This window comes from Hoplias malabaricus, chromosome 9 (genome assembly GCF_029633855.1).
Source record: "Hoplias malabaricus isolate fHopMal1 chromosome 9, fHopMal1.hap1, whole genome shotgun sequence".
Lineage (NCBI taxonomy): Eukaryota > Metazoa > Chordata > Actinopteri > Characiformes > Erythrinidae > Hoplias > Hoplias malabaricus.
In genome coordinates this window covers 35,932,292-35,958,886 of record NC_089808.1, presented here as the reverse complement: position 1 = coordinate 35,958,886, position 26,595 = coordinate 35,932,292, and the positions used below count along the sequence as shown (strand labels likewise).

Below are 26,595 nucleotides of genomic sequence, written 5' to 3'. Positions count from 1 at the left end.
TTTGGGCGCACGCACATTTTCACTCCAGAAAACACGAGGCTGCTAGATACAAAGAACAAACTGAATGAAATGCTCAAACAATATAAAAAAAGCAGCTGTGATTTACAAATGGTGAGGGGAAAAAAAGAAAAATGTTTTTGATAGAACTGCAGTGAAAGAATGGGTTGAGGAGGCTATGTACTTTCGTGTATCTACTGATCAACTTAGAGATAGTAGAGTGATCTTTCCCCCTCTCTCCCCTCCTCTCTGTTTACCTTTCTGAGCCCACTGGCAGTGAGTGTGTACCTGACTGTGGTAGTGCTGTCTCGCTCGCTCTCTCTATCTCTCTCTCTCTCTCACACACACACACACACACACACACACTCTATTCATCTGGTAAAATAGTAGGCTGATGAAATATTGAGAGGCTGTATCTGAAATGCAGGTCAGGGAGCACAGAGATAAAACCCCTCAGAATTGAAGCAGAGATAAGGCATATTCGGACACCAACCACCTAGAAGAACACAGTCTGCTCGATCCCGCCATTCTGCATGACAGCAAACACGACACAAATGGACTCTTAAGATGGCCGAGGACGCAGCCCGAGAATGATTACACATTTATGAAACCCGAATGGTGCACGACAGAAGCTAAACTTTATAGTATCTAAAGTGGTTTTTATAGTAAACCATAGCCATTTTCAGAAGGGCTTCACTTGCCCAGTTCTTGATATTACTGGGTCAGCTTGAAATGACCTAGTTGTCGTTTTCAGGGAGGATAGGAAGTGCACTGTTCTGTGTTTATTGGGTTACTGGGCTCTTTTTTTTCCCACTGCGAACCTGTATTGACTTTGGTAAGTTCCTGCTCTAAAAACAGCAGCAAACCCAGGTGTGAAGGCCCCTAAAATAGGGGTGTCTCTCAGTTTTACCTTGCCAGGTGTGGAGGATATAGATCTTCCCCGACCAGCCTCTGTTGACTCAATCGATGTGGCTATTTTGCAGCTCCGCCCAGGTAAAAACAGACAGCACAGTGTGGTGTTGATTGGCACCTATCGCTTGGAAAGCGTTTATTGGCAGGTTCCTCCGAGCAGAAGCTTTACTGTGGATCAGTGTGAGCCGGCAAAGTTATACCAGCGTTTTCCTCGTGTTTCAGTGATGGTTCGTTCGTTTCGCGGGGGGTGAGGGTGCTTTAGTGGCTGCTGAGAGGATGCAGAGGAAGGGGCGGACAGGGAAACATGATTTCTGCTCCTGCTGGTCCCATTCTTCAGCACATGAGCTCGCTGACTCCTCAGCCCTGATTAATTATACATGCCCACTCCATCCATCTCCACTCATCGTGCCTAGGGAGAGAGAGTGAGAGAGAGAGAGAGCAGTAAGAGTGAGAGCAGAAGAATGCAGTGAGAGGAGGAGGGAGCCTGGAGATCAGTGATGGAGGGGAAAACAAGCAAGAACACAAGCAAACATTGTGGGAGACTGACAGGGATGGAGAGAGAGAGAGAGAGAGAGAGAGAGAGAGAGAGAGAGAGAGAGAGAGAGAAAGAGAAAGAGCAACAGAGAGAGAGGATTAATGTCAGTAATGAAATAATGACTTGTCATTGATGTCGTACATGTTTGTCTCCCCTCATCCAGGACCAGGCATCCTGTCCCAGAGTGCTCTACAGCTCAATAACCAGGAGGGAACCTTCCCTTATTCTGCTGGTTACCATAGCAACCAGACCCTGGCCCTAGGCGACCTGTCAGCCTCCCAGCCCCCTCCACGCAGTGGTCAGGTGGGAGGAGCCGTGCACAGCTATAATCAGGTAGGGCTCAGCTGCTGAGAAAACTGCGAGAACTCTTAGCATTCCTACTCCTGCTACACTCGCTGTTTAGACAGAGTGTTATAGCCACAACATCAGATTCACCATTTTTCTCGTACTTCAGATCCAGTCAATTAACCAAAATACGCTAGGTGTCCCCAGCTGCTGCTTTGCCATGCAGCATACATTTGTCTATTTTGTTTATAAATATTACAGAGCCCCTAATTTGTGGATTTTGAGTTTACTACATCATTTGTAAACAGCAGCTGTCCTTCACATTGTTTATGATGAATTAACCAATAGAAATGTTCCAAAATTACTTGAAATAAAACCTTTTTACGTTGACTTCCATTGAAAGTTAAGAAGGGTTTTCCTTCTCCTGTAAAGTTACTATTTTGGGAGATACATGCAACGATACCGAGGTCACGAGATAACATACTGTGCCCATGAGGTAATATTATGAGGCCATGAGATAATATATTGAGGCCACAAGATAATATATGAATGCCATGAGATTCAATCCCAGCTGATGCCTCAGTGTCTGTAGTGGGAGTCCTAGAGAATATAACTGGCCACATCCTCTGGGTGAAGAGGATGGCCACTCCCCTCCCACCATCTGCTAATGGTGCTAGTTAGCGCAGACATCTGTCAGTTAATGTGTAAGATCTGGGCAGTTTGCATTCTCCTCTGGTGTGTTAAGCTGTTCATTGGTGTTGCGTTAGGGGGAGCTCAAAGTTGTGTGTTGGCTTCACATGTTTCGGAGGAAACGTGCTTGAACCCACACTCCCAAGGCTCATGGTGCGATATATACAATGATGCATTAATTATTTGCTTTAGGAGTTAAAACTTGAACATGTCGCATCATGGCTTTGTTTTTGCAGAAGGTCGCTGTCCAGTTAAAAACATGTATCTCCCAAAAAAGTAACTTTACAGGAGAAGGAAAAAATCTTAATTTTCAGTGGAGGCCATTTTAAAGAGATTTAACCCCGAATAATTTTGGAGCATTCCTTTTGGTTCATTCCTCATGAAATGTTCACCCAATGTGAAGGACAGGTGTTGTGTTCGAATATAAAACCTGTCCAACAAATTTTCCCACTTTGTGTGTTTTCTGGAGGCAAGTAAAAAAGCAACCAAAGTTCATCGTGAATTCCATTATTCTCCAAATTTGGAACCGAGGTCGACCTCGTTAACCCTTTCCTTTCATTCCTTTTTATTCTTCCTTCCAGGTCACGTCTAACCGTGCCGCCCAGCTGGCTGGAGGCGATTCCGCCCAGTCCCGAGACTCCTTCGACCAGAGCCATGGTAGCGCCTTCCACCTGCCCGACGCCCAGCCCGCCACCTCCATCTACTACTCTTGTGCCACGCTGCCGGCACAGCGTGTGAGCTCTCCTCTCTCCATGCAAGCCCTGGGTTCACCTTCCAAGCTGCAGAGGCTGGGCTCAGCCTCAGACATGCCCAGCTACGCCACTCTCCAGCGCGTTTCCTCGCCCAAACAGTCGCCCAGCCGCCTGGCCAAGTCCTACAGCACCAGCTCGCCCATCAACATGGCAGCTGGAGGTGGCTCGGCCTCTTCCCCTCTGCACGCGGTGTCTGGTAACGCCTCCAGCTCCTCTCCTCTCCACCAGCTGAGCTCCGCCGTGGGCAGCTACGCCACCCTGTCACCCACCAAGCGCATGCTGCACTCCTCTGACCAGTACAAGATCTCCCACGACCTGTATGCCAACGCTACGTTGCAGAGGCCCGGCAGTCTGGCAGGTGCATCCACTGCACTGCAGCGTAGAACAGCATTCACATGATGTATTATGTTATCCCTGCAGTGCACTGTGTAATATATTCCTAGGTTTCTACAGTGCGGTACACTATGTCATCCATTGTGGACAAAATAAACCATATAATTTACCACCTGTAGATATATTTTATGTAGAACTGCAGTATATCAGTGGGCGAGCATATTTATGCAAGTGAAAACGATGCATCATATATAAGGTTTATGTTTACTATCTGTCCAAATAACCATGATAAATTCAGCAGACGTAGGGAGACGTTCAAACCTTTCATGTCCAAAATAGATTTACGCTACAGCTGCAACACTCTTCTTAAAGGAATGATTTGGCAAAAAAAAAAGTTTTTTTTAACCCAGCAGCCATGACTTTTCTTTACCACACCAAGTTACATTTCAGCAAAAAAATTTAAAAATCTCATCTACACAATTTCCTCCTTACCCCAAATGTAGCTGATTGGCCCAGACGTGTGTGGCCTGTGAAGTTTGCTTTTTAAGTTTCGCCCTAGAGCTATGAGGCTGAGTTAACCATCAATTTACAGAAGTGTATACGCTACCAATTTGCATCAGGCTTAGCATGGACTAGTTACTGTGTTCAAGATGCCTGCCACTGCTGTTTCTGTCCACGCAGAGCTGTAGGGTTCATTAATAACAGCAATAATCTGTATCCCATTGACCTCAAGGCCCACAAAACAAGTCTTAAAGGAACACTAGGCAGTATCTTTACCGTTCAGTTACAGCTTCAAAATCGTTGTGATACTTCACTGACCTGTAATAGGGAAAACGGAGCCTCGTACATTGCTACTCGAGGCTCAGCACCGCAGAACCTGCCCTGTTTAACTTCTGGAGGAGGGTAGGAAACAACCCCACCACTCCCTCCCCCACCCTCTTTGATTTCAGGACAGTGCTGTAAAAGTTAATTACATTCTGCTTACTGTAGGGGGAGCCCAGGAGCAAAAAATACCATACCATGAATCATACCTTTTGTTCCTTTAACAGCACACTGTGGTTTGAAGTAGGGGTGCGATGATCGAGACACGCTCTCTTTGCAGTTTGTAATTGGTAGGGCACAGAACATTTGTTTTATATATAATTGAGTCCCGGGGAAATAATCTAAATGTGTGCTAACTTTTGATTACGAAAATATGGGTGTATCATTTACTGTTTTTTTTTTTTTATCTCCACCGAATGATTAGAATGTGTGTTTTTTGACCAGGCTCCAGAGGCTCATACAGCAGCCAGCACAGCCACCTGGGTGGGGAGCTGCGCCCCCTACAGTCCCCTGAGCACCATATCGACCCCATTTACGAGGACAGAGTCTATCAGAAAGCCCCTCTGAGGAACTTCAGCCAGGGACAGAGTAAGACAACACAACCCTTCTTTCCTCTTGGACAGACAGAACATACTGACAATTGTGTTTGTTTTATACTTGACACAGTTTCAGCTGAGCTGGGTTTTAGTTTTTAAAGACACAGATTATTTTCACCCCCTGGGGCCTGATTAACATCAATAAAAACAGATATCATTAACATCAACCGATGGGATCTGACATTTTCTACTCAGCTAGTCCACATCAGATTTATTATATCTAATCTTTTGGACTTTGGTGTTCTTTTAACAGACATCAACTACTTTTTTTGTGCACACGTCTAAAGCCTTTCCCTTTAGACACAGGCGCACAGCAGGGGATATTTAGGATTAGGATCTGGCAGACCAGCAGTGTGACTGGCTAGGCCCATTTAAGATTACACTTTCAGCCCAACCGAACTGAAGTGTACATTCAAAGTGGCTGGGAGAGAGGCCTCGCTGGCAGACATTTGTCTCACATCCAGCTTGTCACATTAACTGCGAGTGGTTGGAGCGCAGCTCTGCTTTTTAGAGCTCAGCTCAGCTGGAAAGCTCTGCAATCAGGATGAATAGCACGACGTGATGGAGGTTTGGGAAGCAAGTCAAGTCCAGACAAAGAAACAGGGCAAACACAATCTGCATTGCTGATGCTCTGGTCAAGTCTGGGAAGTAAAATAAATGGAATGTTGTCCTTCAGGTGGATTAGGTGTGGAGAACGCTGCGGCTCTACTAGAGCTGCACAATATATATCAGTTGTTAATTGTCATTGTGTTAGTTGTTATTTGCCTGTGAAATTCTCACATCATGATAAATAATAAATGAGCCATATAACATTTTATCACCGTAGCCTAGCATCACCTAAATCCTCTGCTTTAGTACGGTAGATGGGTCAGCAAATATCATTTGGACTATTGGTCAAATCTAAACATTGAAGCAAACCTTTGGACATAACCACATGATTCATGAAATTCAAATTTTTGGGTAAAAATTATGTTAAAATAGAGCTGGATGATACGGTCAAAATCTATATACAGGAGGTCCTCGGGTTACGTCAGTCCCGAGTTTCGATGTTTCGTGGTTACGCCACATCTCCCATTTACTGTATAAAGCCTTGTTTCGGCTGGTTTTGCGTCGTAAACGTCGTAACGTGAACTTCGTGTTTGGTGTGTGCGGCGCGGCGGAAGAATACACGGTTACGCGGCTCGGGACCGAGGAGGATAGGTGTGAGGATAGGATAAGTGCTTACAGTATGTTATTTACGTACAGTATGTACGTATGTTCCGACTTACACCGAACATCGGTTTACGACGCAACGTAGGAACGGATCAACGTCGTAAGTCGAGGACCCCCTGTAACAATGTATTTCTTAATTTTTGGTAAAAATGATAAGAACAATCGATATCTGAATTAAAGAAATATCTGCCAAGAACTGAAAGAAACATGACCTCACATCAAACAAAAACCTCTTTATAATTGAGTGCAATTAACTGATGGCAGCACCCTGCAATAACTGTCAGTCAGTGACTGATGCTGTAAATAATGTGTGTTGAAATATTGAAAATGTGTAAAAAAAAAATTATGTAATTGTTATAGAAACATTTTATATCACAATATATATTGACATTGAATTATTGTCCAGCCCTATGTTAAAATAACACAAAAATACAAGCATTAACATCAGTTTTTCCAATGTGTTACGTACGTTTCTTTGATTGTCTTCTTCTTGTTTTCTTTTCTCTCATCACGCTCGTGTTTGCCCATTTCCTTTTGCTCTGTATGTGTGTGTGTGTGTGTGTGTGTGTGTGAATATACTTGGTGTTTTCACTCCTTTGCTGTACCCTAAAGATCCAATGAACCAGTTCTGTGAGCAGGTCCTGAACTTTCTGTTCTTTCCCTACTCTCCCACGGCAGCCCCGTCCTCCCCTGGTGTTGACCCCATCCCCCTGCAGCGCACAAGCAGCCAGAACACCACAGGGACCTTCCCTCGCTCCGGGTACGCCACCGGACCCGGCGTCTCGGCGGCCGACTACGGCAACCCGTACCGCACGCTGCAGTTCTGCCCCTCAGCCGATTCACCCTACAGCAAATCAGGTCCAGCTCTGCCGCCCGAGGCCACACTGGTCAGGTCCCCCTCGGTAGACAGCATCCAGAAGGACCCCAGGTGAGTGCCATGGCTGTTTGACATGCAGAAAATACACTGACTGACTCCAAGCCAGCAATGTCATCTTCGCCTGGGGGAGTTGGTGCGTGTGCTGAAGTTTGGCCGCTCTTGGTCTATAGATAAATGCGTTGTTGAGTTTTCTGAGTGAAAGCAGGTACACATTTTCTACTCTGAACTGGTTCACAATCACAAATGCTTTGATTGAACTTAAGATATCGGAGACCAGTTGACCAAGAGCGTCCAAATTTTGCACACGATCGCATCGGCCAGAAAAGCCCCAGCGAGGGATTAGACGAGCGACAGGAGTTGCACGTGCACACAGTGTTTATGAAGGCACAGGACTGCATGAGTTAGAGAGTGCTAACCAGTTCCCTCACTTTCAGTCTGGCCTTGAGGTCACTTACGCTGCCCACCCGAGTCCAAATATCCCACTGCACACAACAGAGATATGATTCCGAGTCAACAAAGCATGACTTGATCGAGAGACAGCGAGTAGTTAACGTATCGCACAGTTTACGGCCTCAGGAGAGCTGAGAGGCCATGATGAAACTTTATGTCGTGGAGTGCAAGCTGTACCTAGGGTTGTGTGATCCCTTTCTCTTGTTTTGCGTTGACCTTGTTTGTTTTGTTGATTTCTTGTCATCCCTTTCGTTTACCCCTCATGTTTTAGTTTTCTCTCTCGTGTGTGCACACTGCCAGTGGAATGAGAACCAAATGATGTGTGATGCACTGCATTTGCTGGTTGCAGCCAAAACCACAAGATGCACAGTCAATTTGAAAAAACGTCAGGGAAATATTTGTATTATGTTGGTGTATTAAAAAGTGGGTCTGACATGAAGCTAGATATATTCCATAGTGTGTCTCAACATCGTGAGCGTACACAAAGTTAAACGTGTATGTATCGTTTACGTATTTTGGTGTATTCAAAAATCACTTCTTGACAAGCGATGACAGGGTTATCCAGCATTTTTAGGCCTAGCAGTTTAGGACTTAGAATGTTCTAGGCTATTACATCACAATGGAAGGTCCCATGTAGCAACACCCACGTTTAGAATACACCACATTCATCCACTCCAAGGTGTTTCATCTGAGTAGATGAGTTCTGAATTATGTGAGACCCCTCTTTAATAAACACCAACCACTAACCTGAGTGCATGTCCAAAACCAAATGCAAGTGTGTAATGTTATTTCCGCTGTGCGGGGAGGATAAAAAATAATAAAAAAATAAAGTTCAAACCAATACTTTCTTTTTTTTTTTAAATGTCAAACCCCTTTGTGCTAGCCACCTACCCTTTCTCTCTCTCTCTCTTTCTCTCTGCCTGTCTCCTGATAGGTACGACCCCGAATTCCTTGTCTGGAATCAAAATCAAGCCGAACAAAGAATGACAAAGTAATCCAGCATTTATTTTACATTCTCCTTTTCATCTGCACAGTCTCTGCTTTTCTCCTCTCTATTCAGGAAGCAATGACAGAACAGATACTGCACTAGAGCAGCGTAGATAGCACTGCATGAATGAGGCTTATTATGAGGCTCCGAAAAGATAAGAGCGCTACAGAAAATTTCATTTGAATCTAATGAGATTTAGCAAAGAGGAAAATAGGACCAATTAAGGAGAAGTTTTGTAGATTCAGTGTAGATTTGAATCCTTTTCCAATGTGTCATTTACAGGTTTGAGGAGGCTGTAGCTCTAACAGAGTTCCTCCAGAAATGCGTTGATTCATTTCTGTTAGTAGATCAGAATCAGTAGATTATAACTGAGGTAGCGTGGACAGTGTCAGCGTCCGGCTGAAGGCTCATAAAGATGTAGGGATGTCCTGGATTATGTGATGAATGTGTCTTTTCGCTGCAGAGCATCACGTTGCATCTGTGTCACTTTGTTCTCCATCGTTCCTTATCGCTTTGTTTTCCAGCATGGTTACTTCCCCTTTTTTTATTTGGAATACAACCAACGTAATCAGTGGGGCTTTGGTGTGTGTTTGCTGTCTGCCTTGGAGTGCTGTATATTTCATTATAAACAAGCAGTTTCAGATTGGCGTCTGGTATGAAATCGATACATAGACGGACGTTTTCTGAAATATTATACAGTTAAAGTATTCTGAAATTCACAGAGTTGTACTTTTTATTTGTTGTTTTTTGCCAGTTTTAAGCATTTGAGGGATAGTCTTATCCAGAGTGACTACAGGGGTAGGGGTCAAATGTGAGGTTAGGAGTCTAGCCCAAGGATTCGTATTAGTGTAGTGTGGAATCCTTACCCGAACAGGGATCTGATCCCTAGTCTGTGCCACGGAGTGATGTTTCCACTCCATTACATTGTGTAGACCTTGTAACAGAGTGCTCCCACAAATCACAAGGACATACAGCACCACCCTCCCTTAGCACTCATTGTGTTTCTTTGCCTGCAGCCATCTCCTCTCCACACCCTAGCTGTGGTATAGTTACACTGTAGGCCGGTCGTGATAAAATAATAACACTCTACTACCCCACAGGACGATATACACAGTTATCAACAGGAGATTTCAACATTGGAATCTGTGCTATTTCAGGCTTGATTTGTTTTTTTTGTTTTTTTCCCCCAAAATCCAAACCCAGCAAATTTCACCAGTGTCTTGTGGTCTTCAGCACATGAATCATGGCTTCAGATGAACATGAATTCTGCAATGTGCTGACTTTTTTCTCCTCAGTCTCAGAGTGTGTGGCAGGAAACTGCTCGGTCACTGAGTGGGATGGAGGCACTTTCTGACCTCAACCTGCCCAGTGGGGCTGTTCTCACTAGTGTGCACTGAATAGCCGATGCTGTCAACCACTCCATCTCCTAAAGAGAGGTCAGCACTGGGTCAGTCCCTCACACCCCCTTACAGCCACTTCATCCTGTACGACTGCCAACTGCCCGTGTCACGTATACGTGACTGGTAGCAGCTCTCTTAGATCATAATCCCTCTTTTCCAAATGTCATAACATTACGCCAGTGATTCATTCTACTCCAATGTGTGTTAGTGCTGTGAGAATTAACCCGTAACCCTGAACTGACACAGACAGCGAACGATTACAGTAGCTGGGGATCCACGCTGAACTATGGTGTAAAGATTAAAGCAGCGTATTAGGGCTGGATGATGCGAACAGATAGTTAAAGAGTATGTGTGATTATACCGCTACTTGTGGAGATATTTTAGAAACATACTTAATGAGATTTGGCTGAAGATTTGGCTGCGCTGCGTTTGTTTGATCGTGTAAATGACTTCATTTATCAGAACACCGAAAGAACGCTCACTGGGAATAGGGTGGATCAGGTTGATGATCTCAGAAATTACAGAATTCTACAATATTAACCAGTCATTTTTGGCAATTAATGAAGTCTATACTGTTTTAAAGCAATTCTCCACATGCGTGTAATCAGGAAGGACATGATTTGTTCTTTTTGACATCTCTGCATGTTTGAATGACTAGTCTTATACACCCAGACCTTACGTTGGGTAAAAATACTTGATCTGACTGATGTGTTGCGACATCGGTGCTCACAGTGCATTTATAAAGCAATAATGGGCACTGTTCTCAGAGAGGGTCGTATCTGTTGGCAATTTCCAGTAAAACGTTTCATTCCAGTCACACACTACGAGCCACAGCTTGGAGTAGTTTTGTTGAGAAAATGTGGTGCATGTGCCACCACACGCACTGAAGCCAGAACCCACGTGTATCGCATCGCATGGCTATTTTACAAAGGGAATTCAAACATTTTAACATTGTTGTTCCGTTAAACAGAGCAATATCAACTTTTTACGTTGATTTTCTGAAGCTAAGTGTACTGTCATTTGTAGTGTCAGTGGTCATGATTGTGTTTGTGTGGCTGGAAATTGGAACATTGGTGTTGGGTCGAAAAAGGCCAACTGCCTTAAACAACCGACTAAGTTATCTGTCTAATTAAAAAACCAATAAAACATCTTTAAAAGATTTCACAGACACAGGTTTCAGGTTAAAAGAGAAATGGTTCCATTCTTTACTTGAAGAATTAAGGCTTTCTAAACAAGCGTTAATATTTTTAATACCCTTTTTTGGGCCAGGAGGTGTCAACATCTGGCTTCTCCTTGTCCTCCCAAATACACCACACTTGATCGTTATTTCCAAATGACGTAATTATTCGTAATTATATTCCAGACGATTTTTTACAAAATAACAATCTCAGGCTTCAGGGCTCAAGCCTGGCCTTGAGCTGGTCTCTCACAGCTGCCCCGTCAACTAATAAGGCAAATTAATAATAGAATGTTTAAAAACTACCACTGTCTCAGGCCTCTCCTTTGGATCTGACAGGTGCATTGATAATAAGACTCACATAAGAAGTGTAGGTGTAATATTAACCAGAATTCTGCTGAACTACAGTGTCACTAATAAGCTTTCTCAGGCCTCACAGAGCACACAGGCCAACTCAGAGAGAGCCAGCTTCACAATTTCATTATTATTACTTATATTTATTTACATTAAACATCATTATTCTTTAGTGTATTTCCATATTTAGTCAGTAAGTCAATGTTTCAGCCATTTAACTCCATCATTAGCCTAGTTTTTCAAGTTTATTCAGTGATGACCAGTTATTAAGATTCATTCATCTTTCATTCATTGTCTGTAACCGCTTGTCTAATTCGGGGTCGGGTCGCAGTGGTCCCATTGGGATTTGAGGGAGGGGTCCCTTTAGGGGGCGCCAGTCCTTAACATGGCGACACACACTCACACATTCCCTCACACACTCACACCTAGGGACACTTTTGAGTCGCCAGTCCACCTGCCAACATGTGTTTTTGGAAACCGGAGCACACAGTCACAGACTGTCACCTGGAGGAAACCCACGCAGACACAGGGAGAACACACCACACTCCTCACAGACAGTCACCCGGAGGAAACCCACGCAGACACAGAGAACACACCACACTCCTCACAGACAGTCACCCGGAGGAAACCCACGCAGACACAGAGAACACACCACACTCCTCACAGACAGTCACCCGGAGGAAACCCACGCAGACACAGGGAGAACACACCACACTCCTCACAGACAGTCACCCGGAGGAAACCCACGCAGACACAGGGAGAACACACCACACTCCTCACAGACAGTCACCCGGAGGAAACCCACACAGACACAGAAAGAACACACCACACTCCTCACAGACAGTCACCCGGAGGAAACCCACGCAGACACAGGGAGAACACACCACACTCCTCACAGACAGTCACCCGGAGGAAACCCACGCAGACACAGAAAGAACACACCACACTCCTCACAGACAGTCACCTGGAGGAAACCCATACAGACACAGAGAGAACACACCACACTCCTCAGAGACAGTCACCCGGAGGAACCCCACCCAGACACAGGGAGAACACACCACACTCCTCACAGACAGTCACCCGGAGGAACCCCACCCAGACACAGGGAAAACACACCACACTCCTCACAGACAGTCACCCGGAGCGGGACTTGAACCCGCAACCTCCAGGTCCCTGGAGCTGTGTGACAGCAACACTATGAATGTACTTACCTTAAAGGACAAGGTTTTTCAGAAAGGTATTTCTATTCTGTTTGATATAATGTTCTCTATCAAAATGGACAATGGTTCTCAAATTGCAGTATGTGTACCACTGGTGGAATTCAAATGTACTTCATTCACAGAAAACATGAATTATTGAATAATAGAACATCTGAAATATTAATATTCATATTACCCACGGTTTCACAGATTTCATTATTATATTTAAATAAAATTAATTAGTATTTTACATCTTTCAGTGCTCGCTTATTGACTGCAAAACAGGTGAGCCTTACAAAACTGGTAAAGATCTTTGTTTACTCTTTCCCAAAGACACGACAAGACCAAGTACCTTAACAAAATGGATGCTGAGAATGATCTGCGATTAAACGCACTGATCTAGTCCTTTCCACTGCATGGCTGGGCTCAGCCCTTTCACTAAAATGGTGAGCTGTAAAAGTATGTATGCCTACAGTGTACAAGTTTTGTGTGTGTGATTGACTTATAGGTGCTACTTGGAGGTTTTAGTTTGATAATACGACTTTTCTACGATCAGTAAAACAGCCACCATCTTATAACCTGAACTGCGTCTGAACTCTTGCTTGAATATCCTACCCATCAATATTGCGGTACCAAAAGAATAACAGTATATTGCACAGCGCCACAGAGTGCATCCCTTATCTACGTATAGGGAGCCTATACTGTACCCTGAGAGTGCACCAGAGAAAGTAGGGAAGCCACATGCTCATTAGCGTGCTTGTTTCAACACTGCGCACACTTCAATGGCTAAACCACAAGCCAGAGCTCCAGCAATTACATGGACTGATAAGCTCCATCCTATTTACCACGTTCAGTGTATTCAGCATGTCCCTCTGCGTGCATAGATTACCCCAAGCTAGTTGTACGACACACAAATATTTTGTTTTCCGTCACTTCTCTGTCAAGTGCAGAGTAAATTTGCAGAATACGCTTTTCATGGCTCGGAGTGAAGTGACGATTCAGACATCGGTGCCATTTCTTTTTTTCACAATCTCTGATTGTGAGAGAACAGTGAAAATTCACAAGTCATTGTCCCAACGACGGAGCTGTCTATCTGCCTTTAACATCCCAAAAAGCGTCTGCGTCTGAGTGGGCAGATGACTCATCAAAATGCATATCTGTCTTTTTCTCCAGCGTTTCACACACATTTGAGTCCTATCCAGGCTGTCTCCCATTTACATGCAGAATATCGCTTCTTTAGCTCTTTCTAATAATCACACTCAGTCAGGCGTCCTCCATGCATAATTTATCATTACTTTATTTGTCTCACTTCTGCCTTCCTCACGCAACACAGGCAGTGGTCCATGGGAAGCTCAGCCACACCCTGCCGGAGCCCCCAGGGTGCTGTTGGAGCTGAGGGGATGGAGTCTGGCGCCGGGCATTGTGGTGTTAATGTTTTTTGCCATGGGGCTGAAAGATAGGTTCACCTGACTGAATCGGGACAAAGACCCAAAACAAAGGGCCGTCGCAAACAGCGGAGTTAGTCTCGGCCCAGTGGCTATCCAAATGTTACATGAGTTTGTACCTAGGGATTTTAGTCTTCCTTCCTGTCAGCCACACTGTTGCACACACAACAGGGAGAGTCCTTATGAAGACGCTTTCATAAGCCAGGCTTCTTCGTATTGCAAAAGCGTGGTGTGTTTTGTCGCTTAATGTGGCCACAATTTAAGTGTTTTGACAGGAAAGGGTTATTGGGCTTATCACACAGGAAGACTGATGCGTGGCGTAGGAGTGTGCTCGAGCACATTTTCCAGGTGCCAGAATTTAAATATTGAAATCACTGTTTGGATATTTGTGAGGCTACATCACAGTAAGTCTGAAAATACACTTACTCAGACTCACAGTTTGAGACAAAGTTAGTTGTATTTTTAATTTATGATTAAGGAAATATATAACATTACTTTTATAATGTGCTATTGCTCATGTGCTTTCCTGTTAGTACAACCCCGAAGTCAGTGGTAGTGCAGCTGTTGGTAGGTTAACTACGCTAGGCACAAAGGAATGAAAAACTGAACTGAGTAAACCTTGTGTTGAAGCACACACCCTTTACTGCTAGCATTCATTAGTTTATTAGCTGATCTGGGCTTATTTTTACACCAATCTCTTAATATTAAGATCATCTTAAAGGCAACATGGATGATTCTGGAGAATTTTTATAGCAAAGCAAACTCTTCCTCGTGTTTTTATTTATTCATCTCTTAAGGGGAAAGGTATTTTTGAGTTAGCAACGGACACTAGCATGTTAGCGTGTAGCATGTTACTGAATTCGAGTTGTTTAGTTTTGTCGCACTTTCGGTACGTGTTTACTTTCATGTACACTCCTGAATTTGGAGTCAGTTCCACATTAAATGGTTTGTATCAGCAAAAATAATTCAATGTTACTCAATATACCAATGGAGTATAAATAGAACTGAGATATCTTAGATGTTCAAAGGTTTTTCCACTAGATGCCAAACCTCAGCTGTGGTTAAGTCAGAGAGAAAACCGCAGCCATTTCTGATTAAGACCCCTTTTATTATTTATTTATTTATTTATTTTTTTTTACCTATTACAGAGCTAGGGCTGTGCACAAGCACAGTAGCATTTTTGTGGCGAGCAAACAATTGGCAATTTTCCAGACGTTATTATTCGTGTGTACTATGGTTAGGAACTACAATTTTCATTTATGAACTTATACAGATACATTAAATATCTAAAATAAGCATACACATCTGTAGTGATGCTTGGAAATGTCTGGCAAGTGTCGGTGGGTGGAATGTCTAAGACTGAGAGAATAAAGAGCATGAATCATACTCTCTCTCTCTCTCTCTCTCTCTCTCTTTCATCACCTGTTTTAACAGGAAACAGGGTTTCATTTGAAATACCTTCCATTTCGTCTGACTCTACTCATACTACTCATAGTCACTTCTCAGCATCATCATCGTGCCTCCTCTGATGCATTAAGCAGCCTAGCACCTTATCATCTGGGAGGTGAACTTAATAGGAGCAACAGAGCTGAGAATGTACCCTCGCTCAGAGCGCCTACACAAGGGACGGCGAGGGGATGGGATCTGAGAGGCCGTAATGAAAATGCTCTGACCCTCGTAGCGTGAAGAAGCCGTTTCTCGGCCAAAGTCGTCCCTGGCCCCAGGAGAGGGATGCCATCATCGTGGATTTGTGCTCAATGCCGACGCTTGATTATTCATGTGCGGTGATGAAGGATGGGTTCATTTCTTCCTGTAGCAGTCGCTAGCAGGACTTGGGCCAGCGAGCAGAGGAGGAGCTTCATCCAGGCGGTAATTGGGGGGAAATTAGCAGGTTAAGGACTTGGCAGAGAGAGAGAGAGAGAGATGGACAGAATGTGCCTCGTCTGTCTCTGTTCGCCTCACCTGCTGCGGATGATTCAGCAGTCTGCTTTACTGCTTTATCTCACCCAGTGACTGTAACAAGACAAGGAGTGGGAAAAAATATAACATCTCTATTAATGGTGTCAACCTTAATTATTAATGCCACTAAATGTTTCACACGTTTTCTTAGTGTGGCCTTTTGACCCAACTACAACTCCAGTCTGAAGCCTCAGCTTATTCCTTGGTGTTGATGTGACTCAACCACTTTTTCTTGGCTATATCAGTAATGTCTGTAGTGTTAACAACTGCAAACCTCACCATTTGGCCAAGTGTTACAGGCACCGCATCCAGAATTTTTGTTAAAATCAAGAGTAATTACAGGGAGGATGTCCCCTCATTTTGCAAACTGAAAATGTTGGAATATTTCTGTGAGGATGTGATGGCATTCAGCCTCAAGAACGTTAGCGAAGTCAGGTACTGATGTTGGACGGCTTGCTGGCGCAGCAGGTAGTGTCACTTTTTGCATAGCTCCAGGGTCCTGGTGTTGTGGGTTCAAGCCACGCTCCAGGCGACTGTTTGCTGTGTGTGTTCTCCCCATGTCAGTGTAGGTTTCCTCTGAGTGTGATTCAGCGCAGGCTCCAGACCCACCACATCCCTGAATTGCAGAAGCGATTACAGACAATGTATGGACGAATAAAGCTACCGATGTTTGTTGATTAGTTCTGAACCAAAACCGCCACTCCATGCACCACAGCCCAACACGGGGGGCTTTATATCCCTATAGCTGGCACTTGTAGGGCTTAGTTTGTAGCTGCATTCAATGATATTTTTGTGGAGGTTATACAAGCTGCATTTCAGCCAATTCTTCTATAAGAAATGTGACTGAAAAGTGAAAGCTCCAGTTGCCCTTGACCCAGAATTGAGAGTGATATGAGAGTGACCGTGTTTTTGCACTAGCAGGCGACAGTGCCAAAAGCAACCTTTTCAGAAGCTGACCTTGTAAACACCCACCCAGGAAAACGCGATTGGCCTCGGACATACCGACCAGAGACAAACTTGGTGTGACCAAAGCGACTTGTGTGAACAGAGCGTGAAAGGGATGAGGACCTGGAACATAAACTTGAAACAGCATTCATCTCATTCAACTCACAAGTGATAAACTTTCCTAAGTGCTGACTTGGAATCAGAAGGTTGTCATTTCCATCCCCACGTCCAGCGGGAACATCAATGGCCGAAGTGCACATGAGCAAGCCCCAAAATGCTTCCAGGGCACTGAAGATGACTGGGGATTTGAGTGTGTGTTCACTGCCCCTAATCACTAGTGTGAGTGTGATCACAGCCACAGATTGGTTTAATGCTGAGGTCAAATTTCATCGAACTGTTGTACTCTACAATGACCATAAACCATGTCACTTTCATCTCACCCACTCAGATAAGGAGGTCAGCTGTGCTCTCTAGGACCCTTGGCGTTCTAGTTCTAGTTTCAGTGTTCGTGTAAGTGTTGACGACACCCATAGCGTGCTCAGACAAGCATATCATGACGTTATTTGTTGTGATGGCAATACTGTAACTCTCTTATCACTGAAACCTAGGCTCAGGTTTGACCCCAGCCTGTTCCTCGAAGAGTCTTTTACAAATGTGTTTAGCTTGAAGTATTTCATTAAATTGTTAAACGTTTGAACTGTGTAAACTGATCCTCCAGGCCCCTAATTAGCATCTCCATGAGGGAGTCAATGGGAAGACACATATGCCAGATCAGCTGACGATAATGAAGATGATGATGATGATGTTAGTAAAGGTCTATACCCTTCTGAAAGTGTCAGAAATAAAGGTCAAGCGGTAAATTATGTGTATTATTAATCACATGCTTAGCAGTAATTAGCATGGCAGCTCAGTAATCAGTGTGAAAAGTCTTCAGGGCTTATTTCTATGTCACCCATAATGTACAGGCTTGGAGGTGAAAGCTGCACTGGAGTGGTGCTGGTGTGAGAACAGTGTGTGTGTGTGTGTGTCCTATGGGAATATTTTAGTAGTGTGGCACAGTTAGAAATAATTTCTTGCACAGAAAGTGTAATGTACATACAGTTCAGTTACAGTACTGTTTTTATGGCCACCATCGAAACGTATTAACCATAGGTTACACCATAGGAGCACTGATCTCTGTCTGGAGACCATCTGGTGTACGGTGCATTTCTCTCTGTACTTAGAGAGTATTGTATATATTAAGTATTTGACTCTAAAAAGTTTGACTGTGCTGGCAATGTAGGGCCAAGCTGCTGTTGTGTTCAAAACCTCAACTGTATTTCTTACTTCTCTTTTACAAGCCATACACACCATCTGTCTGGTTAAAGGTTGCTGATGACCTATTGCTTGGAGTAATGCTAGGATCACTACCGGTGACGTGTTTTATGGATTTACGGGTCAGCGGAGTTGTTGAAAGTGATTTGAGAAAACAATAAATTGCACATCAACTCCATAAACATCCAGCTGTGTAATATGGTGGAGGGAATGCAATTTTTGTAGCAGCCTCTGGACCTGAGTAAATCCCAAATCCTTGAGAGACAATGAGTTAAAATTGATCAGGAAATTCTAGGGAGAAAAAACATCAGGGAACATGTTAGTGATTTGACCCAAAATACAGTTTGAACGCGCTGGCGCATCAACGACCAATCACGATGTTTCTATTAATATCTTAGCGATAGCACGGCGCAGAAATACAGAAATACACTCTGTGAATGTGCGGAAACCGCTCTTTCGATTGCATGTCATCGCGACTGTATGCGGTACGGTACATCCCGAGTTAGGAGCCTAGGTATAAGCTTGAGACACGCCCCCTCCGCCTCTTGCCGTGTCTAACTGGTGGATTTGCTTGTTTTTAAGACTCTGATAAAACTATTTCAATCACGAAAACAATTCATCCATACGAGGAAAGGGATGTTTTCACAAGAAATATAAAGATTTTCTAAACTCTGATTTAAGTTTTTCAGGGTTAGAAACAGATTATCTCTTCATAATATGCTCTAGGTCACATGGGCCTCTCTTAACGAGAGCGCTGAGGTTGTTCTGAACGTTTTGATATAAAACATGTGGGTGGTATATTATAATACAATTTCAGAAAATTGAGAAAATGTCCTTAGACCCCAAAATACAGTTAAATACCAGCTACACTATAGGGTCATTTAGGTAAGAGATATCAGATGAATACGTTTATTTAAGTTGTTCTGTGTAGAGTTGTGGGCCTAAATATTCGTCCTACCACAGAGTAAATCTGATCTCCAGCTAAACAGTGTTCCACCACTTCCTGCCATAATGCTGTTTTTACAGGCTGTATATTCTGATGTTTTCAACGAAGCAGTAAAAGTTAATTCAGCATCCACAGGTGGCAACAGCAGTGTACCACAGTGGTCGGGAGAACAGTCTGCCAAGAGTTACATTTCACTTAGCATCAACGGTAATGACAGATTAAAGTAGATGCTGATGGTTTTAAGGTGTGTTTATTTATTTATTTATTTAAAGGGGAAATAAACCCCTATTCCACAAGTGAACACAGTTCTGGGGATTTTAATGAAATTTCTGTGACAGGTTTTGGTCAAAATACAACCAGGATCAAACACCACATCATCGCGCTCCCTCTGCCTAAATGGCCCTGGTCAGAATGACCGGTTGCGGCGCCTTTTCCTTTAAATGCGAACGAGCCACGGCTCAGTTCAACGCGAGAGCCCAGGATTGAGAAGCAAGGAGCAAAAGCGGTTTTCGAGCAGTTCACTTACTTCTCCGTGCTCGTTTTCTTGTATTTAATCAGTGCTCTTTAGTGTTTGTTTTGCTGCGTTTCATCTCGTCTTTGTGCCCTCATGTGAAAGTGAGTTCAGTGCTGTGATTGGAAAGAGTCAGACGAGAAGTCGGGCCGTTATTTTCAGCAGTGTGTTTCAGTGGCATCATATCTACAGAGCACAAGCATTCACTTATTAATCAGTCGTTCAGCTGTTCAAACTACGCGTTTTTTAATTCCTCTGTAACTTTATAGTTATGACTCGATGAAGGTTTGTGGAAAATCCAGAGGGTTCACAATCCTTTTCTCAGAACCGTAGATTGCCACTGCCTGCTCTGCCATGCTGTCATGCAGCTTTCATACTGAATGTGTCAAAATAATAACGCTCCATGGCCTTATTACCAGCCCTGGTTAAAAGTGGCCTTGTCATATCCCTCACAGTTCTGAGTAGTAAGGTTCCTCGGGTTCCTCGTGCCGTCAGCTTGTTGCTGTGTGATGCTGTGCTCTCTTTTCCGAGCTGGTGCACTGTGCACGTGACTCGGTGCAGCCCTGCGGGGCCTCGGCCCTGATTTACATGGCTCTTTACTGCACAAGGGCACAGTATAAGATTCAGCATGAAAACCAAAGTCTACGTCGTAGAGAATAATTCCCACCTTTTTTTTTTTTTTTCGTACCTGCTCCCAGTAGATCATTGCTCCTTTATGGCTGCGGTTTGGCACTCAGGGTTATGTTGTTGGACGGCAGTGAAATGGAACATGCTTCGACCGAGCTCTCCCTGGGCTCCTGTTAGCTGAAGATATTTGTCCGTCTCTGACCGTTTCTGCAGCCTCACTGCCTCTGAATCAAAGCTGGCCTTTCTCCCTCCTTCTGTCCCTGCCCCCACCCCATGCCCTTTTACTCTTGTCATGCTGTTTCTCTTCTTACTTCACTCTCTTTCTCTTTCTCTTTTACTTTTGCTCTTTTTTTCTCACTGTTCATCTCTGCTATGTATATATGTGTATATATTTTTTGAATGAATTGAAAAGGCAGCCTGAATGTACCAGCATTTTCATGTGAGTCAGTGTTAACTGGTGGAATATGAACTGATAGCATTAATAAAGTTCAGCTTCTCTCTGTCTTTCTCTTTCTCCCTCAGTTTCTGTCTCTTTATTTCCCCTCACATTTTCCTTGCCCTCTTTTTCTCTCAGTCCCTGACCAGTCTTCTCCATTCTGTCTCTTTGTTGTTGGAATTGATCCCCGGACCTTGACTGGTTTTGACATGACCATCCTGACGACGAGCAAGCTGTTCCCCAGTCTGCATGCTTTTCCTTGCTTCTAAGCAGAGAGAGAGAGAGAGAATATGAAAAGGAGGAAGGGAGCAAGGGAGTGAGGCGCTCTTGCCTCGTCTGTGTACAGTATGTGTGTTGTTTCTCAGCAGATGTCAGGAAAGCAGGCTGCCTTTGTCTTTGTGGGCTGCAGTCTGTTCTCATTAGAGTGGCACAGCCTAAGCAGCATTCTGGGCTGGATCGTTAGTGCTGTGTGCTGGGAGAGTATTTGCAGTGAAGCTCGGGTTAGGGCCCCAGCCACCTCCAGGCTGCTTCAGGCAATGATACGGCTCGCTATGCTCTCAGTGATGGAGGCTGTCATCGCTGGCAGGATGTTATTGGATGAATAAATCACCATCCTTTGCAAAAAGAAGGAAGTCTGTGATAGCACTGATCACGAGCGTCATCATGCATATTTCAGTCACCCATCACTTATTTATGCCTCTGATTTTTCACCCAAAACCATTGTGTGCCATGTTCTCAGCTTAATTGCTTTTGTTGTTTTCTGTCATTCGCTTCTCAGTTTGTTTGGTGTTTCTTGTTTTTGAAAACGAAGGGTCGGGAAGCGAACAAAGGGAAGTCACAGTTAAACACAGGCATGTAGATAGAGGGAGGTCTAGGGGATTAGCTCTAGTGCAGCGACAAACACATTTAGACAGAGAAGAGAGGAGATGTTGAAAGTATTGCAGTGATGTGCTCTTTCATGTGGCTCTTACTTTCTATTCTAGTAATATTTTGCCTACTTTACACAGTTAAATATTATCCTTGTGCTTTCATGATTTTGGTCTCCTCCACATGCTGTAGCCCGTGTGTGTGTGTGTGTGTGTTTCTCTTTAGGGAGTTTGGCTGGAGGGATCCTGAGCTGCCAGAGGTGATCCAAATGCTGCAGCACCAGTTTCCATCTGTGCAGTCCAACGCTGCAGCCTACCTGCAACACCTGTGCTTTGGAGACAACAAGATCAAATCTGAGGTAACACTCTCTCTCTCTCTCTCTCTCTCTCTCTCTCTCTCTCTCTCTCTCACACACACACACAAACATGTCTCACACTTGTCATCTCGCTGTTTCTTCAAGGAAAGTCTTAGAGGGAAATATAATTTGCACAGTTTCACTCATAGCCTAGATGTAGTTAATCAATTATTTCTTGCTCCTGTGCATTAGCACTGCAGGTGTGTGTGTGTGTGTGTGTAAATACATATATATGTATCTGCAAGCTAGGGGAGTCATGGCTGTTATCTAAACAACTAAACAAGGTTTATTTCGGCTGATTCGAGTCAAATCTTTCACACAAATGCAGCCAAGTCTCCTAATGCACTATATTTAAGGAGGCAGGCGATTCACCATTAAAATAATTATAACTCGCCAAATCTGAATTTTTTTTTGTGGTTTAGTTTGTTACAGGTGCCACATGTGTTTTCATGATACAGGATGCATCCTTCTCATAGCTAAATACTTTATTCTCTTAAAAATCAATAATATAATATTTAATATCAATTGAACCCTAGATGTTATTATTTCTATCAAAATATAAGCCTATCACTTTCATCATTTTTACAAATCCAGCTCTCTGATTGTGTTTCTCAGCTGATTCTGCGTGGACAAAGCACAGAGAAATAAGAATAGAATAAGGACAGTGCCTCTCACTTTCATAATCACTCAGTTGCATGGGCTGTTCCCGATGATTATTCATAGAGAAAAAAAAGAAGCCCAGCCACTGATCTCTGATCTCACTGAAAAACAACACAACTGCATTGTCCCTCCTCTCAGCCAATGTGTTTCCGCTTGCGCAACTCTATCCAGACACAGAAAACACTGTTTACGCTGGTGAAGAAATGTGGACGAGAACCGTCTCTGATCACCTCTGCATGCTGTTGAAGTGCTTTAACCATAATCCGATCGCTACGCATCTCAAGGGTGTTCACATCTGGCTTTTCATGCCGACAAGTGATCAGATCACAAAAGCACATGTTAATGTGAGGTGTAAACAGGCCCAATGTTTGAGCAAAAAACACCAAAACGGCAAGAGCTTGAAGAGTTCCGCTCTGTCTCACGCATCCTCGCATTCCTGCGTCCTCTGGCCCAGGCCTCTGTTCACTTCCTTTGCTCCCTTATTGCCAGCTGGAATCACTGGGCACAAGGCAGGTCACACGGCCAGTTCATCTATCATCATGTGTTTTTGGAATGTCAGAGGAAAAGGGAGCACACAGAGGAAACCCACACAGACACAGTGAAAACACACCAAACTCCTCACAGACAGTCCCCCAGGGCAGGGTTTGAAAGGCAGGATATAAAACAATAAAGTGATTATTAGCGCGATAAATAGGCACATATATCAGTTTGACAGGTGAGAAAATGAGGTAAACCTAGTGAGAGGAATGACCTCTTCATTCACCCACATTGCCCTGTCAGAGTTCAGTAACAGTAGGCTCATTGGTAGTGTGTTTGTGGGTGTGTTACAGTCTGCGGTTGTGTCTGTTTTTGGGGCAGATTCGGAGACAGGGGGGCATCCAGCTTCTGGTCGACCTGCTGGACCACCGGATGACTGATGTCCACCGCAGTGCCTGCGGAGCTCTGAGGAACCTGGTGTATGGCAAAGCCAACGATGACAACAAGATCGCCCTGAAAAACTGCGGTGGGATTCCTGCTCTGGTGCGCCTCCTCCGCAAGACCACGGACGTGGAGATCAGAGAACTACTCACGGGTAAGATATGAGTGTTTAAAATGAGAGCTCACTAAGAATAATCTAATTTACCAAAAATGTAGTGGCGCAGAGAGGCTGTACTTGTTTGATGATGATTTGTTGAAGCTAGGACATTAGCCTAAAAACAACAAGTAATTAGGTGCCATTTTTCTGTGTGCTAATTAACCCTGTGGAAGCCCCTTGTCCAAATAATAACATTCTTGAGTAAAAACGGGTCTGGCAAGCTAAGTAGATTTATTTGTATTGGTCCTGGCAGGGCATGTATCTGTCGTCTACACAAATTGTCTAAAATATGAAGCTGGGATTTTCCTTTAACATTCCTTTGACTAATTGGTGCTACGTTAGCTAAAGATGCTTTGGATGCTAATCATGTTTTAGCACTAATTCACTACATTTTGAAGGATGAGGCCTAATGCACATGTTGTATCTCTGCACAGGTGCAGTTATGTTATTAAACCTTGCCTCTCATGTGGCTCTATTTTAGGTAGCCTTTTAAAAAAGAATGCTTAATTCGTTAATTCGCCCTCATTGAATTATCTGCTTGCTAGGGTTGAACGTAGCACCTACGAGATGGTTTGTTAATGATCTGCTAATTGGTCACGATTAGGGAAATGATACCCAAAGATAATATATGCACTTAACCATGCTTTGCGAGGGACTTTTATTTAATGAGTATGAGACACTGGCAAAAGATAAAGGCCTTTTTCGTAGCGCTTTGTTTAGGAAGCTCTTGGTACCGTGCCAGTTCTTCTGAGGAGCATTTACTCAGGACACAGGGGTAAAAGTGCTTCATTTTTCTAGAAACATTTCATAAATGTCAAACACCAAAATTGAGAAATGCTTGCGTAAGAAGACGTTCCCCCACACGGCCTCAACGCAGGGAGTAATCAACATGTCCATCAACGTAATAATCAGTGCGTTCCCAGAGTTCAGAGAAACAGCCAGAGTACTTAAAACTGACAGAAGGAAGACACGGCCGCGCCAAAAGGCCGTGTTTCATTAAAGCTGCATGCGGAGGGGACGTCGGTTTCTGCACACATTTGCACATCTTCCTGCTGGGCTCATTTACACCAAAGAAGTTCTAACGTGGAGCATCCAAGAGAGAAGGGTTACCGCCCTGAAAGTCGGTTATAGCAGCAGTTTGGTTAAAAATAATATATACACAGTTCCCCCTTCACCCCAAAGGCAGTCGACCAGCCAAGATATATTTAACGTCCACACTTAGGTTCTTTAATATAGCACTGATGCTACGGGGCTAAAGTAGCTAACAATAGAATGGATGCTTATTCTCCAAATGCTCACACTGTGTAAAACGCCAGCCCTCATTGGGCTCAAACCTTAGAGTGAATTCTTAAGTCATCTCAAGTAGAATTGCTTGTCTTTTTCCACTTAGTTACATCGTTTTCTTAAATAGGACAAAGAAAATAGAACAAAATCCCAGCTGCCACTTTTATAGATAGAACGCTTTCTCCCACTTGATGGTGTTCGGCCACAAGAACATTCGTGATGTGAGGAGGATTAGATCTGGATCAAACATGCATTGCGTTCCAGCTCCTCTCAAAGGCGTTGTATGGACCGCCATGACTCTAGAGCACAGTTCCACTGTTAAAGAGCCCAAAGACGAGGGGCTTTAACACTGAGTATAGTGAACTTCCACTCATATATACAGCTGCTTTGGGGCGTTCCCTAATTACACACCATGCTTTTGTATTGAAGTTATTGCACAGATACTCCTGTGTCCACAGTGAGCGCACTTTAAAGTAGCTGTGTTCACTTACTATAGAAGGTGTCTACAAACATTTGGACATACATTGCACAGCAAGGCTTCTGTTCTCCTCCTGAAGGTCTGCTGAGTGTAGACTGGCTGTGGGCTCATGGGACCAAGGCGATTAGCTGTGTGTTCAGCACTGTCAGCGTCTCTGCAGCTCCAGCCATTCCCTGCAACACACTTGAGAGAAATTTTACAAGCCATTTCAGTTGATTGAGGCCTTTTTTATGGCTTATTTAAAGCTTTTAGGGCAATCAGCACGTCCGACACTTCTGATGGCAAATGTGCTTTTAGGTAAAACGTGTTGATGGTCGTTAGGCAAAACGCTGGATTTCAGCTGTGGGTACGGGGCGGTTCTTCGTGCTGGTGGTGTGTTTGACTCTTGGCTGGTGGCTGGGCCTTTGTGTGTGTTTGTGTGTGTGTGTGTGCAGGAGTTCTGTGGAATTTGTCCTCGTGTGACGCGCTGAAGATGCCTATAATCCAGGATGCGCTGGCAGTGCTCACCAACACCATCATTATTCCGCACTCGGGCTGGGACACCTCCCCTCACCAGGATGAGCGCAAACTGCACCTGCACTCCTCACAGGTGCTGCGCAATGCCACCGGCTGCCTCAGGTAGAGTAGAACAAACACACACACACACACACACACACACACACACACACATATGTACATACACATATGCACAACACACCCAGAGTCCAGACTTATTTTGTATTTAATGTGTGTTTTGACTGGAAATTAAGCCAGTGCTGTATTTTATACACACCTGTTTGTGTGTGTGTGCTAAAACTGTGCCTGTCAGAATAATACCCCTAAAAACACATACTCACCTGAGTTATCTGGGAATATTCACAGCCTCCGGGCTCCTGTCTGTACATGGGGCATGACTAATACACGCTGAGCACCAATGGGGTGTTTCTGTAGGTAGTGTGTAATGAGAAAGCCTCTTATGCTGCTTACTGTGCCTGGTTTTTAAATGGCTTAGCCTTTGTTCAGAAAGATTTACTGCCCTATTAGGCAACGATTTAGACCGGCTGTTTGCAAACAGTGTGTACAGTACTTCGTGGGATTGCACCTTTTTCCGAAACCAAGTGGTACATAATGTTTA

At 44.0% G+C, this 26,595-nt stretch overlaps 1 protein-coding gene across 8 annotated transcripts in view; it reads left to right on the top strand.

Annotated features, from left to right (window-relative positions):
- ctnnd2b (catenin (cadherin-associated protein), delta 2b) overlaps positions 1 to 26,595 on the top strand; it is a 123,780-nt gene that overhangs the window by 73,222 nt on the left and 23,963 nt on the right. For 4 of the 8 annotated variants that reach the window (XR_010804181.1, XM_066680734.1, XM_066680735.1 and 1 more), the window contains 8 exons: positions 1,608 to 1,777; positions 3,001 to 3,529; positions 4,771 to 4,914; positions 6,813 to 7,062; positions 8,396 to 8,452; positions 21,855 to 21,987; positions 23,503 to 23,716; positions 25,916 to 26,099. Coding sequence is in view for 7 of the 8 variants with exons in the window: in XM_066680734.1 (XP_066536831.1) it covers positions 1,608 to 1,777; positions 3,001 to 3,529; positions 4,771 to 4,914; positions 6,813 to 7,062; positions 8,396 to 8,452; positions 21,855 to 21,987; positions 23,503 to 23,716; positions 25,916 to 26,099 (1,681 nt within the window). In the remaining variant the exon portion in view is untranslated. The remainder of the gene's footprint in view (positions 1 to 1,607; positions 1,778 to 3,000; positions 3,530 to 4,770; positions 4,915 to 6,812; positions 7,063 to 8,395; positions 8,453 to 21,854; positions 21,988 to 23,502; positions 23,717 to 25,915; positions 26,100 to 26,595) is intronic. The other 4 variants (XM_066680740.1, XM_066680738.1, XM_066680737.1 and 1 more) reach the window with 1 other exon arrangement.